Source organism: Pleurodeles waltl, chromosome 5, assembly GCF_031143425.1.
Source record: "Pleurodeles waltl isolate 20211129_DDA chromosome 5, aPleWal1.hap1.20221129, whole genome shotgun sequence".
Classification (NCBI taxonomy): Eukaryota; Metazoa; Chordata; class Amphibia; order Caudata; family Salamandridae; genus Pleurodeles; species Pleurodeles waltl.
Genome location: NC_090444.1, coordinates 266,322,572 through 266,339,054, shown reverse-complemented (window position 1 = coordinate 266,339,054; position 16,483 = coordinate 266,322,572). Strand labels below are relative to the sequence as shown.

The 16,483-nt window shown below is 41.7% G+C and overlaps 1 protein-coding gene across 2 annotated transcripts in view; it reads right to left on the bottom strand.

Annotated features, from left to right (window-relative positions):
• Nucleotides 1-16,483, bottom strand: part of PPM1B (protein phosphatase, Mg2+/Mn2+ dependent 1B) — a 143,118-nt gene that overhangs the window by 84,343 nt on the left and 42,292 nt on the right. For both annotated transcript variants that reach the window (XM_069234001.1, XM_069234000.1), the window contains exons 3-4: nt 11,561-11,678; nt 1,389-1,500 (exon numbers count right to left, since the gene is read on the bottom strand). In XM_069234001.1, the coding sequence (XP_069090102.1) occupies nt 1,389-1,500; nt 11,561-11,678 (230 nt within the window). The remainder of the gene's footprint in view (nt 1-1,388; nt 1,501-11,560; nt 11,679-16,483) is intronic.

Here is a 16,483-nt window from a genome sequence, read left to right as displayed (position 1 = left end):
AAAAAAAAACTTTACATATGCAGATGAAAACACATAGGTGTTTGAGGAGAGATCTCGTAGCAGGACCAGGAGTAGATGCTAAAGAAGGTGGAACCGTACAAGAGATAATTCCAAAATAACCCACTTGTAATTTTGGTAAATAATGCCCAAATTAGCTGAATTGAAGACTTGCATAATAATCAGAAAGACTGCATCCGTATGCCGGGATCGCGTCTTAAGAGGACGCCAACTTAAGACGCGATCGCCTCATACGGCTGCCGTTTTTCTCGATTACGGGATTCTAAACATGGTATTGAAACCCCATATTGTATGATACACCTTTCTATCTGAATTAGTGTTATGATTATACATCCTCAAATCTTCCGATTGATTATTATGATGCCTTGAGAAAGCCCTAAGCGGATGCACCATAGAGGGTTAAACGTGTGGGCTGTATTTATCTAAAATAATTGAATAAATGATTCAATATCAAGGACAGTTTGCAAGCCTTCAATTCAGCTAATTTGAACAATATTTACCAAAATTACAAGTGGGTTCTCACTCTCAATTATTTTGGAATTTTCAACACAAGGGGGTTTTTGGTCCATACCCTCAGTTTGAGTCCCCACCACCAGTCATTTCCAACCCTTAAAGGGCATTTACACAGGAAGAAATCTCTGGACCATCGTACCCTCAGGTTTCAATTTGCATACATGAGATGACTGTTCTGTCAATCTACTCTAGTTCCCTTAAGAGGATACTTACTAAACATGCTACAAAGTCTAGGGAAGTTTCTTTTTAAAGTATAGCAAGACTTATTTCAGCAGCCAAGCCACTGCAGCACTTGGTATTAAAAAAAAAAAAAAAAAAAAAACACATGAAATGTCTGACAATACCTGGGTGTGTTTTGCATTGTAAAACAGTATTTACTCTTCTGCTACCGCACGGTTAGTTGTGGAGTTAATAACATGTCACTTTAGATACTATACTACTGGCAAACAAGAAGATCTAATAAGTTCATAGAATTCAGACATGTGCAGGTGCAGGCTGCTTGACCTAATTTTGTAAGAGGCAGCAGTGCATCATGGCTTTAGTTCAGCAAGCATGACAGATTTAAACCTAAATGAGAAAAGGGGAATTTACTTTTTATAGTCATATATTGACAATACTCAGTACATTTTGAGGTATTGTGCCCAGTGGGCACCAAGCTGCATTCCCATGCTTACTTAGTGTATGGTAGGACGATGCTAACACCACAAAGAGCACAGCGACAGCTCAGTCATGATTCTTAGTCACTGAAAATGCAAATACTTGACTAATAGTTATCTGAAAGATTTATTGAGACCAAATAGTTCTGAATAAAAAAAGAAAGTCAAATAATTAAAGGAATTAATAAATTATTCACTTACTTGCCAGCTAGGCCTCCACCAGGTGGTAAATTTGAGATATTTTCTGCAGATAAAATGCGCATTACATGAGCAAGATCTGGCATGCCTTCTTCACTAGCGCCTTCCATAATTTCTATATAGATGAAAAGAAGATTAATTAAAATGTACTAAAAAAGCAACTAATGTTTATATCTACTACTTGCAATACTGTTAAAAAGAGCACAGCTCAGATTGTGTTGAATTATTTTATTCCCTAATATGCTTAGCTCTTAAGAAGTGCCTATCATCATGCAAACTAATTTAACATTTCAGAAATCTTACCATGTGCAACCAGTTATTTCTTACAAGGCAACCCCATCACAGTATAAGATTCCACAAAACGGTGCATGTTTTAAGCAGTGGTATTTAAGAATTCAACAACTTTAAGAACAAACTATCCCTCAACAGACCAAACAAACAAACAGCTGGTTAGAGGAGAAGATTCTCCATAGGAAGCTTTGACATATATTCTCCTTTACTATGTAAAGTGATTAGCTGTCCGCCTGGGCTATATTCAACATATATAACCAAATAAAATAGGTACCTATTCAAACACAGACACAGCTGTGTGTGTGCAGCATAAATAAAATATTCATGCCATTCCACTGAAACTAAATGTGACAGCTATTTGGGGCAAGTGTACTATCAAACATTTATACATTACAATCAGTAGCCGCTCACGGCACGTGGCGGGGCAGGTGGTGAAAAAAAGAATGGGGGGAAAAAAAAAAAAAACCCTTACTGAATGTGCCTCCGCTGCCACCACCACTGCACAGCTCCCCTTTTCTTTGGGGCAGGGACAGGCTCCCAAGCCTGCCCTGTGCCCAATCTGAACGCTGCTGTCACGCAGCATAACAGCAGCATTTGGATTGGTCAGGGCGCCCAGCCAGGGCGCTCCTAGGCAGACTGGATGAGTGTGCCTGCTTTCTCCAACAGACCTTAGTGTGCATGTATGTTTGGCCAGCCTGAGACAGCCGCCCAAACATACATGCATACTGAGTGTGCTCGTCATGGCCTGTGGCCTCACCCCTTCTGCAAGGCAACGATAATAAACTGTTGATTATCATTGTACTATAGAAGTTTGGCAGCTGCTGCTGGCGGGGGTGAGGGTGATGCTCCTCCGACCAAACGGAGGAGCCACCCCGATTACAACAGTAAACAGGTCAAATTCCATGTTAACACAGTAAAGTGACTTGAGAAAATAACAGGCCACAGAATCCATTCTGAATTAATTTAAAGAAAAAATAAAACACGACTAGACTCACAAGGCTCAGTCAGTGGGATTCTATGTCACTGTAGGCATTTACCTCCTAGTGCTGCTGTTACGATTATAGACTTTCTTTAAATTAGTTCCCATCAAATAAAACTGCAAGGCATAAGCCATACAAGTAGTTGTGCAAAGTGGACTTTACTATCAATGCTGTGAAGGCCAGAGTTAGTTACCTTAGTGCGCGAGTTATAGTTACTTGAAAGAACTCTAATTAGAACTGCTATATTTCTATGGTTTTGTACACGCCATGCACTTGGCCACAGGGTGTGTCTCTCTCAGTGGATTTGTGAGTGGGTGCTCGAGTCTTTGAGTGCATGTACGAGTGAATGAATTAGTGTATGAGTTTTTTCTTTCAAATTTTTTCACATTCGTGAATATTCTGCAAATAATTCATGAACTTTCGTGAATATCGTGCATGGTGACGCAAAATTTGAAGCATATAATTGGCTTCTAAAACACACCTATACAACACCCGTGGAGTCAGGGTACCTTCACCCTGACCCCTTATGCCACTTTCAATTAGGATTTTCACCCCTGGGGTCCTTGTCCTGTGAAATAAAATGGCAACTGCAACTTTCCAGTCAGGTTGCGGTCAGCCATTTATAGCACTTCTTTTTGCATGTGCATTTATGAAAATGTGCGAATTTCTGCAAAATAAACGCAAACTCACAGCAGAGATATAAAAATGTAGATTTCCCTAAGTTTCTCAAAAACTACTGAACAGATTTATACCAAATAAGTGAAAGCACAATCTGCGTACCGAAAGCTAGCTTTCTGCCAAATTTGGTGTAATTTCATCTAGCGATTCGGGCTGTAGTCGTCTCTGAAGGACCAGGGGTGTGGAATTTAATAAAATATCTACTTGTCCATGGGACAGGTGGCTTCTTAAATCTACTTGTCCTGTAAAACAAAAAACGGGAAAAAAAAAAAAGTCTACTTGTCCATTTGGTGCCATGTAGTTCGGCGACAAATTATGGCAGCAATCTCATTATGTAAGAGCTCTGATAATAGCCTCTCCAATTATGCCAGGGCTACTACTACAGTAGGGCTTGAATACTTACAATTTCAATCCCTACTATAGCAATTTTCATATTTTACCACCTTTCCGCAGATCTACCTACTGGGACTGGAGGAAGCAGTAAGCAATAGTTCCAGGACTGGAATGCCTTTGAGTCTGCAAACCTACTAACTTGCATAATTCAAGGATTTTCAACAGTCCTTCTCTAATATTTTCCCATAATGAGAAAGGATGAAAATGTATTCCTGACAATGGCAGAAGTAGAGGTTCTTCCAGGTTTGGGAAAAAAGTGGTTGAAGGGAAAGTGAACTTGTAAACCCTCAATAGATTTTCACATGAGCAAATCTACACATGCATATTTGCTCGTACTAAAATACAGTTCACAAATATTTTCTAGAAGTATGATCTCCTGGTCTACTTCTGTAAGTTCTTGTGAATTCATGAAAGCCATTAATTCAAATACATATCATGGGTGCACTTTAGTGACTTTCTTTAAGACATGGGTCCCTAATTAGGTCTGGCGTTAACAAAGAATTTTTTTTTTTTTTAATTAAACTTCTATTTCTGTATCGGATGGCTTTACTGTGAGATATCACATTCTGCTCTTCTACAAGAAGCATATTGGCAAACAAAGTAGTTTTGTTCTGTGCCAGAAACTACTGTGGCGTAACGAAAATAGAGGGGTCTGTAAGGAAATGCCTCCTTGGCATGGTTACCCCCTGACTTTTTGCCTTTGCTGATGCTAAGTTTTGATTTGAAAGTGTGCTGAGGCCTGCTAACCAGGCCCCAGCACCAGTGTTCTTTCCCTAACCTGTACTTTTGTCTTCACAATTGGCACACCCTGGCATCCAGGTAAGTCCCTTGTAACTGGTACCCCTGGTACCAAGGGCCCTGATGCCAGGGGAGGTCTCTAAGGGCTGCAGCATATCTTATGCCACCCTGGGGACCCCTCACTCAGCACAGGCACACTGCTTGCCAGCTTGTGTGTGCTGGTGAGGACAAAACGAGTAAGTCGACACGGCACTCCCCTCAGGGTGCCATGCCAACCTCACACTGCCTATGCAGAATAGATAAGTCACCCCTCTAGCAGGCCTTACAGCCCTAAGGCAGGGTGCACTTTACCATAGGTGAGGGAACCAGTGCATGAGCACTGTGCCCCTACAGTGTCTAAGCAAAGCCTTAGACATTGTAAGTGCAGGGTAGCCATAAGAGTATATGGTCTGGGAGTCTGTCAAACACGAACTCCACAGCACCATAATGGCTACACTCAAAACTGGGAAGTTTGGTATCAAACTTCTCAGCACAATAAATGCACACTGATGCCAGTGTACATTTTATTGTAACATACACCCCAGAGGGCACCTTAGAGGTGCCCCCTGAAACCTTAACCAACTACCCGTGTAGGCTGACTGGTTTTAGCAGCCTGCCACACTCTAGACATGTTGCTGGCCACATGGGGAGAGTGCCTTTGTCAATCTGTGGCTAGTAACAAAGCCTGTACTGGGTGGAGATTCTTATCACCTCCCCCTTGCAGGAACTGTAACACCTGGCGGTGAGCCTCAAAGGCCCACCCCCTTTGTTACAGCACCTCAGGGAATTCCAGCTAGAGGAGTTGCCCGCCCCCTCCGGCCACGGCCCCACTTTTGGCGGCAAGGCCAGAGGAGATAATGAGAAAAACAAGGAGGAGACACTGGCCAGTCAGGACAGCCCCTAAGGCAACCTGAGCTGTGGTGACTCTGACTTTTAGAAATCCTCCATCTTGCAGATGGAGGATTCCCCCAATAGGGTTAGGAATGTAACCCCCCCACCCCCCCCTTGGGAGGAGGCACAAAGAGGGTGTAGCCACCCTCAGGGCTAGTAGCCATTGGCTACTGCCCTCCCAGACCTAAACACACCCCTAAATTCTGTATTTAGGGGCTCCCCAGAACCTAGGAACTCAGATTCCTGCATCCTAAGAAGACGAGGACTGCAAAGCTGAAAAACCCTGCAGAGAAGACAGAGACACCAACTGCTATGGCCCCAGCTCTACCGGCCTGTCTCCCCACTTCTAAAGACACTGCTCCAGCGACGCTTTCCTCAGGGACCAGCGACCTCTGAATCCTCAGAGGACTGCCCTGCTCTAGAAGTACCAAGAAACTCCCGAGGACAGCGGCCCGGTCAACCCAAGACTGCAACTTTGTAACGAAGGAGCAACTTTAAAACAACTTGCGTTTCCCGCCGGAAGCGTGAGACTTGCTACTCTGCACCCGACGCCCCCGGCTCGACTTGTGGAGAAAAATCACTTCAGGGAGGACTCCCCGGCGACTGCGAGACCGTGAGTAGCCAGAGTTGCCCCCCCCCAAGCCCACACAGCGACGCCTGCAGAAGGAATCCCGAGGCTCCCCCTGACCGCGACTGCCTGCTCCTCAGATCCCGACGCCTGGTAAAGACTCTGCACCCGCAGCCCCCAGGACCTGAAGGATCCGAACTCCAGTGCAGGAGTGACCCCCAGGAGGCCCTTTCCCTTGCCCAGGTGGTGGCTACCCCGAGGAGCCCCCCCCTTGCCTGCATCGCTGAAGAGAGCCCTTGGTCTCCCATTGATTCCTATTGAAAACCCGACGCGTGTTTGCACACTGCACCCGGCCGCCCCCGTGCTGCTGAGGGTGTACTTTCTGTGCTGACTTGTGTCCCCCCCCGGTGCCCTACAAACCCCCCCCCCCCGGTCTGCAGACACGGGTACTTACCTGCTGGCAGACTGGAACTGGGGCACCCCCTTCTCCATTGAAGCCTATACGTTTTGGGCACCACTTTGACCTCTGCACCCGACCGGCCCTGAGCTGCTGGTGTGGTAACTTTGGGGTTCCTCTGAACCCCCAACGGTGGGCTACTTTGGACCCAAACTTGAACCCCGTAGGTGATTTATTTACCTGCAAAAACTAACTAACTCTTACTCCCCCCAGGAACTGTTGAAATTGCACTACGTGTCTAGTTTCAAAATAGCTATATGTGATTTATTTGAAAACTGTGAATGCTATTTTGATTATTCAAAGTTCCTAAAGTACCTACCTGCAATACCTTTCATTTCAAGTATTACATGTAAAATTTGAACCTGTGGTTCTTAAAATAAAGAAGATATTTTTCTAAACAAAAACCTATTGGCCTGGAATTGTCTGAGTGTGTGCTCCTCATTTATTGCCTGTGTATGTACAACAAATGCTTAACACTACTCCTCTGATAAGCCTACTGCTCGACCACACTACCACAAAATAGAGCATTAGTATTATCGCTTTTTGCCACTATCTTACCTCTAAGGGGAACCCTTGGACTCTGTGCATACTATTCCTTACTTTGAAATAGTGCATACAGAGCCAACTTCCTACAGGGTCTCTCCTGCAAAGAATATGGAGGCTCCCTCCAAAGCCTTGTCAAAACAAGATGCGCATTGAGAAAACCAAAAAAGACTCACAAAAAACGTCAGATTGGTTGGCTTTGCCAGTACTTATTTTCAAGCTTCCCATAATCGTGTTGAAAATAACTACACTGATTTCTCATTAGGAATATTTTTGGGAAATACCAGCATCCATCAACACATTTTACTAAATGACGCTTCAAAGAAATAGCACCTAAATTTCATAGTAGCAAAACGGTTATTTTTTCCTACTTACATTTTTTCTGAACATTTTATTTTGAAAGCAAAGAATCATCACTCTTGCTTACAGGTTTCTGCAAACATTTGCATCTAATCAGAGCATTCTGGGAGCATTATACTTAGCTTCATATTGTTAAACTTTTCAAATGTCTATTTTTTTTTTTTTTTTTAAATGGCACCACTGTCAGTAGAGCAGTGTGACCTTAAAACGTTTATTTACAGACCTCACCCGATTAATTAAGGCTTTTCATTAATGAACCATAAATACAAGTTTGAACAGTATTAACATATGGACACAAATATTACCTCAATTGCAGGCAGTTCCCTTCTCTTTAAACTGGCAGCCAAAGAGTTTGTGCTGCAGAAGGTTGGACCTACTTATCCCAAAGACAAAATCAACATGAAAACTTGTTGCCCTTGACCCCAAATATTATGTCCCAGGCATCGGGCAATATGAATTTCACATCCCTGAGGACCTATGGGAATTAATATGGCAAACACAAATTTTCACCCCCCAATTTGTCCTCCCCCCCCCAACACACATCACGGACCACCCCAAAACTTTCTGTGCGCAACAAGAAGCACTGCAACTCTTGTTTTGAAAATTTTGTTTAGATTCGTCAAACAGCACAAAAGATATTGGCACGCCAAAAACACTTTTTCTATGGAAACATCGTCCCAACTGTAACTACCTAATGGTGACCGCCACTATATATAGTAACGGAAAAAAAAAGCTAGAAAATGAGTTAGGGCTCTTGCACGAATGCATAAAGCCACTGAAATGACCCAGTTGTGATTTGAAACGCACACAACAGATGTCCTAACTGGTGGAGTCCACTTTGTTTCTCTCGAGATGTCCATTTTTTTGTTGTTTTCATTGTGTTCGCATATGGTGTTAAGAGCATGGCGGGCAATGCTGCTGTGGTGTGTAGCATGCGTTAGAAACCATAAAAGACATTTCAGTGGTTTCATGTGTGTGAGCCACAAACAACTCCATTTCAACTGTGTTTTTTTCAGTGGATTTCACACTTTTTTTTGGGAATGACGTACATATTACTGATCAGGCACAATACCTAACACCTTGGACAGACAACCATGCTGCACACGGATGTGCACAGCAAGGGCGGGCTGACTACAGGGATCTGGCAGTGGCCAGACCCTGCACCCAACCGGCAACAGGTAGATAATCTCTGTAAACAACCAGTGGTCTTAGGCAGCAGGGAAAGATTGTATGCCAAACCCCAGTTATGCATTAGGGGTGTCCCAGAGTGCATCCTTCACGCCTCAGATTTGTGGGTCTTAAACAGTTTTTGTTGCCACTATATATCCAAGTTTCAGACACACACTAAACAGTAAAGTAATTTTTGTATTTGCCTATGACTAACTTTGTGGATGGATCTGCACCAAATGTGGAATTCTCAGTTAAGGTTTGGCATGCAAAGGGAGGGTGGCTTATGGATCACTGGCCACAGGCAAGGGCATACAGTAAACCCTAGCACACCCTACATGGTCAAACCCACCCAGGTTGTGCTTGCCTGAAGTCCAGGGCTAGCGGGATGGACTGTTCAGAGAGTTGGGTGCAATTCCTTGGCAGAAGCCAGGCACTGCAGCCAACCCAGCAATACTATCCAGAGGGGTGCATTTTTTTTTTTTTTCTTTCTTTCTTTTTTTTTTAATTGACATTGGAAAACTCACAAATTTGTTAAAGTGAAATTATGGTTCGCCCTCTTGGTAACATGTTAACTGCTGGACTAGCCCTTTCTGCAGGCTCATCCTTAAACTTTTTGCCTTCACCCTCTGCACATCTTACTATGGCTAACCAGCGTAAAAGTGCTTGTGGGCTTCTCCTTTAAACATGGAGAGATTACCCTCTACTCAATAGCCACTTTTTAAAAAAAATTTATTTTTTTTATTTTTTACTTTTAAGTCCCTAGGAAAGGGGTATTACTTGTACCTAAGGGCCTGTAAATTAAATGGTACTTGTGGGCCTGCAGCAATAATTGTGGCACCCACTTAATTATCCTTTTCCAAACCCGTCTCAAACATATCATTGCAGTATGTGTGCTGTTTTAAACTGCCAACTGGGAAAAAGCTTTGTTTTGCCAGGCCTAATCCTTCCCCTTTTAATACAGGCAAGTCAGCCATAGGGTAGGCTCTGAACAACCCACAAGGCAGGTGCTGCGTAGTTAAAAGTTTGGACAAGTACTGTTAAGTTTTACATGTCCTGGTAGTAAAAAACTCTTAAATTTGTTTTTCACAACTACAAGGCCTACTTCGATGGGATAACACTGGGTTACCTTATTACATTTAATAAGTTCTAACTTTCAATTAGGAGCAGGTAGGAAAGTCAGGTTTGGTACCTTAAGAATTCTAATTTAAAACCTTCTTTAAAGAAAGTTGGTATTTTGATGTCCTAGCCATTTGGTGTCTGCATCCTGTGTCACATGAGTAAGTGCAGCTGGCAGTTGGTCTTTGTGTATTGTTACAAAACAAGATGACTGATGAAGTGCTGAAACTTTCCAAACATTCACCCCCAGTCACAGATCTAGGATGAATCCATCAATCTTTTGCTCACCATGCCACCCCAGTTTGGACCCGGCCATATGCAAATCAGTCTGAACCCTGCTCCCCGTGGGAACAGTCCAGCCCAAACTGACAGGGAAGGTCCTCTTTGGATCAGAAATAAGCATCCTGGGACGAGTGTATTGCTCCCAGATTGTGAGATAAGGGAGAATAGGTGTTGGCAGGATGGGACATCCCCGACTTGATGGGAAGGGTGGTGTCTATTACAACACTTGCACATCACGAAGGTTCTGCCCAGTACACTCCCAAAGGGTTCGGACAATAGTCTTGTGTGTCCCTAGACTAACTTGGGCTAGGGAAGGGAGGCAGGAAATTCCAAACACCTGAGGTGGAAACCTCAAGAACCTGCTCTTATACTGGACTCTCAGACCCAACTCTTCAGTACACCTCTGGACCGTGGAAGACCTAGGACTGGTGTGCTGCTCCGCAAGAGGGACTGCTACTCTGCAGCCTGAGTGAAAGGGACCGGACATGCATCTTGGACCCAGGACCACCAGTGTGACTTCCAAGACCAGTTCTCTGGCCTCCTGATTAGAGCCTCAGAAGTGAAAAGGCTCAAAATCACCTTAAACCCAACACCTAGGCTCTCTCTGTTGAGAGTCTTGCACTCCTCCCGCACCCCACTGCCCTCCCTTAGTGCCACCTCAGTCCCAGACCCTTGGAAGAGGGCCTGAAGGTGCTCTGCCAGCCAGGCTGCAATCCAGGCAGAACATACGCAGCACAAATGCATCACAGCCCACAACGCCTTGGAACAACTGCTGGGCAGCACATCCTTGATGCAGGACCTCTCATAGCAGGCCAACAGCTCCCCAGAATCGCCGCAGGACGCATCCTAGATGTAGGACTTTGCATCGATCTCGCAACGTTCTGCCACCAGGATCAGAGGTACTTTGTTCAGCAGGCCTAACTTAATCCCTGCATCCGGCTCGCACTCAATCGCGGTTGGCCTAAACCTGTAACTTTATTCCAGTGAGACCAGATGACCACAGTTGATGCTTTGTGCTTCTAGGCACAATTTTTACTTAAATCTTTACAACTTCTTATCTCCGGTTCCATTGATTATTTTTTTTTTTTTTAAACAAAGCAATAAAAATCCAAAGTATTAACTTTTACTCTACTTTTCTAAATTGGTGTGGGTTTTTCGTGTTGTGTTTTTTGCTTATTACTGCTCAAAGTGATGCATAAATACTTTACAGTTTGCGCCCTAGTTAACCCGGACTGCTCTGTGCCAAGCTACCAAACGGTTACGCACAGGTTAATTTGAGGTTTGCTTCTGACATAACCCTGACAGGAATTGTTGCTGCTTGGGAAAGGTTTCACCCCCCCACCCCCCTCCGCCAAAACCCAATGTCCTATATTAATATTACTTAAAAACTGAAAATGTTATCTGTGTGCAAATTCTGATTTACAAGACAGGCAGGTTTGTGGGCCCAACCATTACTGGGCAATTTTGAAGGTCTTTAGTTTTAAGTTGTAACGACAAATCTATCTTATGTTTCTAAAATATATATATATTTTTTTTTTTTATTAAGGTGTTATAACAAAAACCAACCATAAGTTCCTCTGACAATAAAACGACAAATATATTTCTCTACACACAAACACACACACATTTATTACACAAGCTGTTGCAAACAATTACACAGAAAGCTTACCTTCAACTCTTGCTTCCAGATGTTTATCTAATTCTGCATCTTTTTTTACTGCTTCGTCTAACACCTTGGGGGCATTTGAGAAACAAACTAGTACAATGCTCATGTTATCGCGACTCCCCTGCAAGTAATAAGAAAAAGATAAGAGATAAAACATTCAAGTGCATCAAGAATAGAATATAGATATACACACACACACACACACACACACACACACACGTCTGTCACATGATAATTGTATCGGGCACATGGTCAGTGATAGACCAGCCATTACTTACAGAAGAAGTACGTACACAATGATGTTACAATCAGGAATGTGGACTTGGCCCACAATTTGACAGGCTTTTATACATGTGGTAAGTGTAAAGCCTGTGCAAACTCAGAGTATGAAATGCCATGAGCTACTGTTTACCACTAGACCAAGGAAGATAAAACAGTTTATCACGTGTGGTACAAACTATGTGGTCTATGTCCTGCACTGTCTTTGTAGTCTTAGATATGCAGGCAGTATAATTTATCCTATGTGCAAAAGGGTGTTGGAGCACATTACCACAATAGCCAACCAAGATAGCAACTACGTGTGGCCTAGCATTTTGGGCAATTTCCTTACAGTGACCGCACTTTTGAAATTTTGTGGTATAGAGCAAACTGAGGTTGACTCCTTGGGTTGTGACAGAGTTCTCAAACTGTGTGGAAGGGAGTTCTGTTTGATCGCAGACCTGAACACCAAAGTCCCTTGCGTACTCAATTCAGATGAATAACTCTGTACATTTTGGGTGATGTTGCTGTTACTGGTGAGATATCAAAGTATGGAATTCTAATGTTTTCTAGATATGCAAAGTATAGACTTCTTATATTGATAGGTGGATGTGTGGTATCCTTTAGGTTTGAGTGCACATCAAGTAGATTATAGGTTTTAACGTACACTCCCTTCCCCCCCCCCCCTTTTTTTTTTATTTTTTTTTTTTACAGGCAGGAGAGGAAGGAACTTTCTGGGTCATGAGGGGTGTGGTCCAGGAGTGGCCCCCTACCCTACTCTTCCTATCCATGTATTTTGGGTGACGTGTTTAATTTTATTATATAATTACATATTTTCACCTCAGTTCTGGTCGGGAGATTGGGTGAGGCCTACTATAGGACTGTTTCCTATATTAACCCACTTCTGCCTTGTGTCTTACTTTATTTGGAGTGAGAGCATATTCAATGGTTTTCTGTACTCACTAAAGTGAATAATGAATTATGTAATTCTGAGTGTAGTTAAAGACAAATATATTATTGCTTTACTTTTGTCAGACACAATATTATGGAAATATTGCCTTTTAAGTTCAAATTACCCACTTGGGCTAAATATCATCAATGGAGGAAGGTGGATATATTTCTTTCTGACATAGCATTGGAACAGAATGGTTTTCATTTGATCAACATGCCCACTTGGACTTGTGGTTAGAAATTTGTAAAATACATGTAAAATTATGTCAGTTCATTGCTTCTTTCACTGCTATGACTGACCCGGAATCAAGGCTGTAGGGCCGAAACGCATCCCTGAGCTGGAGATTCTGTGGCAATAAAACACATTGGGAGACAGCTATCCAGAATGGGCGCATATTTGAAGAAGAAAAAAAGAAAAAAATGGAGTGTATATATATATTCTATATATACATACACATACATACATACACACACACACTTGCTTTAGATGCAAAAAAAAAAAAAAACTGTCTAGAAAAATCAGTCTTCGGTCAGGTTTTGTTTTTATCTGCACGTCATTTTATATTCACTAACAGAAGAAAAACACAACTTTTGTAAATTTCATTGAGAATCATGAGACTATCAGGCCTATAACTCAACTAACCTAAAATACACGAAAACCTGACAATTTAGGTATTTCATTATTAAAATTCTAACCAAAAAAAGATGATTTGGGGAAAAACCCTGTTCTATGAAACATTAAAAAAAAAAATCACGTCATTTCTAACTGTAAAAGAAACAGATTTAGTTCCCAAGTTGTTCTTAACTGAATTCTTACCAGTTTCTGGTAAACGTTTATTTTTGTAGATATATGGTAATTCGTTTTTCACCTCTTTTTAATGTTACAGGATACCATGTGTTTTACACCAAATTGTTCAACCTATTTAACAGTATTTTAATTTGCATATGTACAAAAATATCCTATGTAAACTGCTTTGTCAAGTAGCAAGTCAGCATTGGGCTCTACAGGCCCCTAGAAAAATCAAAACAAAATGCCACAGACATGAAGGACTACAGACCTGAATAATCTACTTGGCCTAACTGTAATTTGTTTAACTTATAAATTGGTCTCTAACTGTGCGATCATAGGTAAATATTTTTATTTCACTGGGTTGCCTTTTTCTTCATTAAACACTACACGTCCTATATTGAAACACAGGAATTTACAACTGTGGTATTTTACAGTGGTCCTCTAAACATATACTGATTACAATGCCTGAAACTTTCTTGCATCCATGACAAACTCATCCAGTACTTTCAGGACGTTCTAAAGACTGATGTTATGCCTTGAAAAAGTTATGTATGTATCCGATGAAACACGTACTTGCTGTTTGGACTTATATGGAAACTGGTAGCACTGACAATAAACCTGGAATTTAAATGAACATCTGGATCATTTCCTCAATACAATAGAAGCTTATTGCCTTTATTGCTCAATAGTGCTTTGGTGTCATATTGCAGGTTTGTTTGATGAATGCTTGTTTTTCTATGTGTGTATTCTTTTGAGGTTCTAATAATCAAAATTTCTTTAGCTGGGGTCCATGGCATCCAGTGATGACTCAGTGGGTCCCCCCCGGATTCCATAATGATTAAGTGGGAGTTCACAGAAGTCAAAATGTTAAGAACCACTGCAAAAATACATATGCACATATTGCTTAAAAAAATAGGTCTTGTTAACAATGTAAAAGGAAGATGGACCAAAGCCTACTGACTTTGGGATTTGTTTGCTATGAATGGCATATATGCTTTACTTGCCAAACCTCTACGTGCGGGAAGATTCCGGGGCCCACTCGGAAGGGAATATTTAGGGAATAACAAAAAAATAAAGAAAAACAATGTAATATTTGGCATGAGCGGAGGATATTTCTCTGTGGCTGCTTAATATGTTTGGTCAGCAAACTGATTGTGTTCTCCCCCTGGGTTCTAGTCAAGAAGGAGGCATCAAAATTCTTCCACGATGCGATTTTAAGCCTTACAGTGGGATTTTATAATATAGATTTACATTAAGATAAACAACAACTTTAAGGCTCGAGTTTCACTGTCCTGCTAAATGACAAGCAGCGGCTTACCTTCAATTGCTAGCAGACTCCAAATGTGTTTTTTCACATGCAATGACTGGTTAGATCTGAAGTCACTGAGGCATGCTGCTAAAAGCCATGTGAACCCCGGGTTCTAGATAAAGGAAGGCCTTGCCATGCGCTCCTTTCTTCAGGGAAGCAGCTGAAATACCGTCTATCTATAGTTTGTTGCATCCACACAAATACGTCCCCAGAAATTACTGCAAGTAATTCAGTGACTTGCCTCTGTTGGGGCACATACCATGCATAGACAACATGGTAAAGAGCTTCAAAATTGATTAATTAAAAAGTATTCTTACGCTCGTAATGATAGAACTCAGTAAACGCAGTAATCATATTTAAGTCACACACTTAAGGTACAAATATATATACACACATAGTCCATTATTTAACGAAAGTGTTTTGCATTACATTACTAACATGTAAAGGGCCTGGTCATATGCGGTTAGAAATGAACATTAATACTTCTTTATAAAAAATGCACATGAAAAAATATTTGAAATTCCTGATTGAGAGGGAATCCTGGGTTGAGATTTACAGTGATAACAAGTTTGTAAAATGTGTTTGCATCTATATTAAGAATGACATTACAATTCATAACCAAAAAAGGTAAAGTGGTTCCCTCATGGAAGCATTTCCTTGATTGAACTTAGTTTAGTTATGACGCCTTTGATACTTCTGTAATATCAAAATCACCGGTGGGAGAGGCTCTAAATAGGGTTCCAACATACAGGGTTATTTAAATGGCATTTAACTAAGTATGTCAAAATTAATCTTAGGTTGTGTATTCAGGGTAATCTCAATTTGCATTAGGATGACAGCTGACTAAAAGAGGGCAGGGGCTCTTCGATTAGGAGACCTTTCTATAGTTGTGAAAATACTTTTGACATGAGATACTGTAATTAGCTGCTCTTTGTTGACTATGTGTTCTAGTGAACCGTCTGATTTACTGCAGGAAGGGGAGGAGGGCCTGTATCCAAGCACCAACCAAGTTTGAAGGAGCATTTATACAGTGGGATTCGATTAGACACAACAGGGTTGTTTTTAGTTCTCACTAAGGAGAGCAGTTGTGTGCTTGATGACTGCTGCCAATTATTTACTGTATACATAGAGTGGGCTTTGGCTCCACTGGATAAGTATTACTCACACCTCATCCTATTGTCTGCTTGAAATTGCTTTCTACCTTCACTAGAGCACTTGCAATGTTCGAGGGACTAGATCACACCTGAAATACTTTTTTTTTCCCCATGCAACAATTATAACACTGAAATCAATATATTTTCAATTTTTCTTGCCAGTCATTACCCACGCCCCAATAACCACACTGCAGCACAGTATTTGAGCATGTATGTGTTTTCATGCTTCACCACAACAATGTCAGACCTACCGGGGATAAATTGCTTGTTTAGAAGCATTAAATCAGCCCCACTGGTATATAATGGTTCACAAATGGTATATTTTCAACCAGGCTAATCTGGTGCTTCGACTCAAAGTTACAAGAGTGCTATGTGAACACTGACAATTCCAAAATCAGTGGGTTTTACTTAATATGAACACTCAAAAATCAATGGGGTAGAAGTAAAATGTCTAAATTAGTATA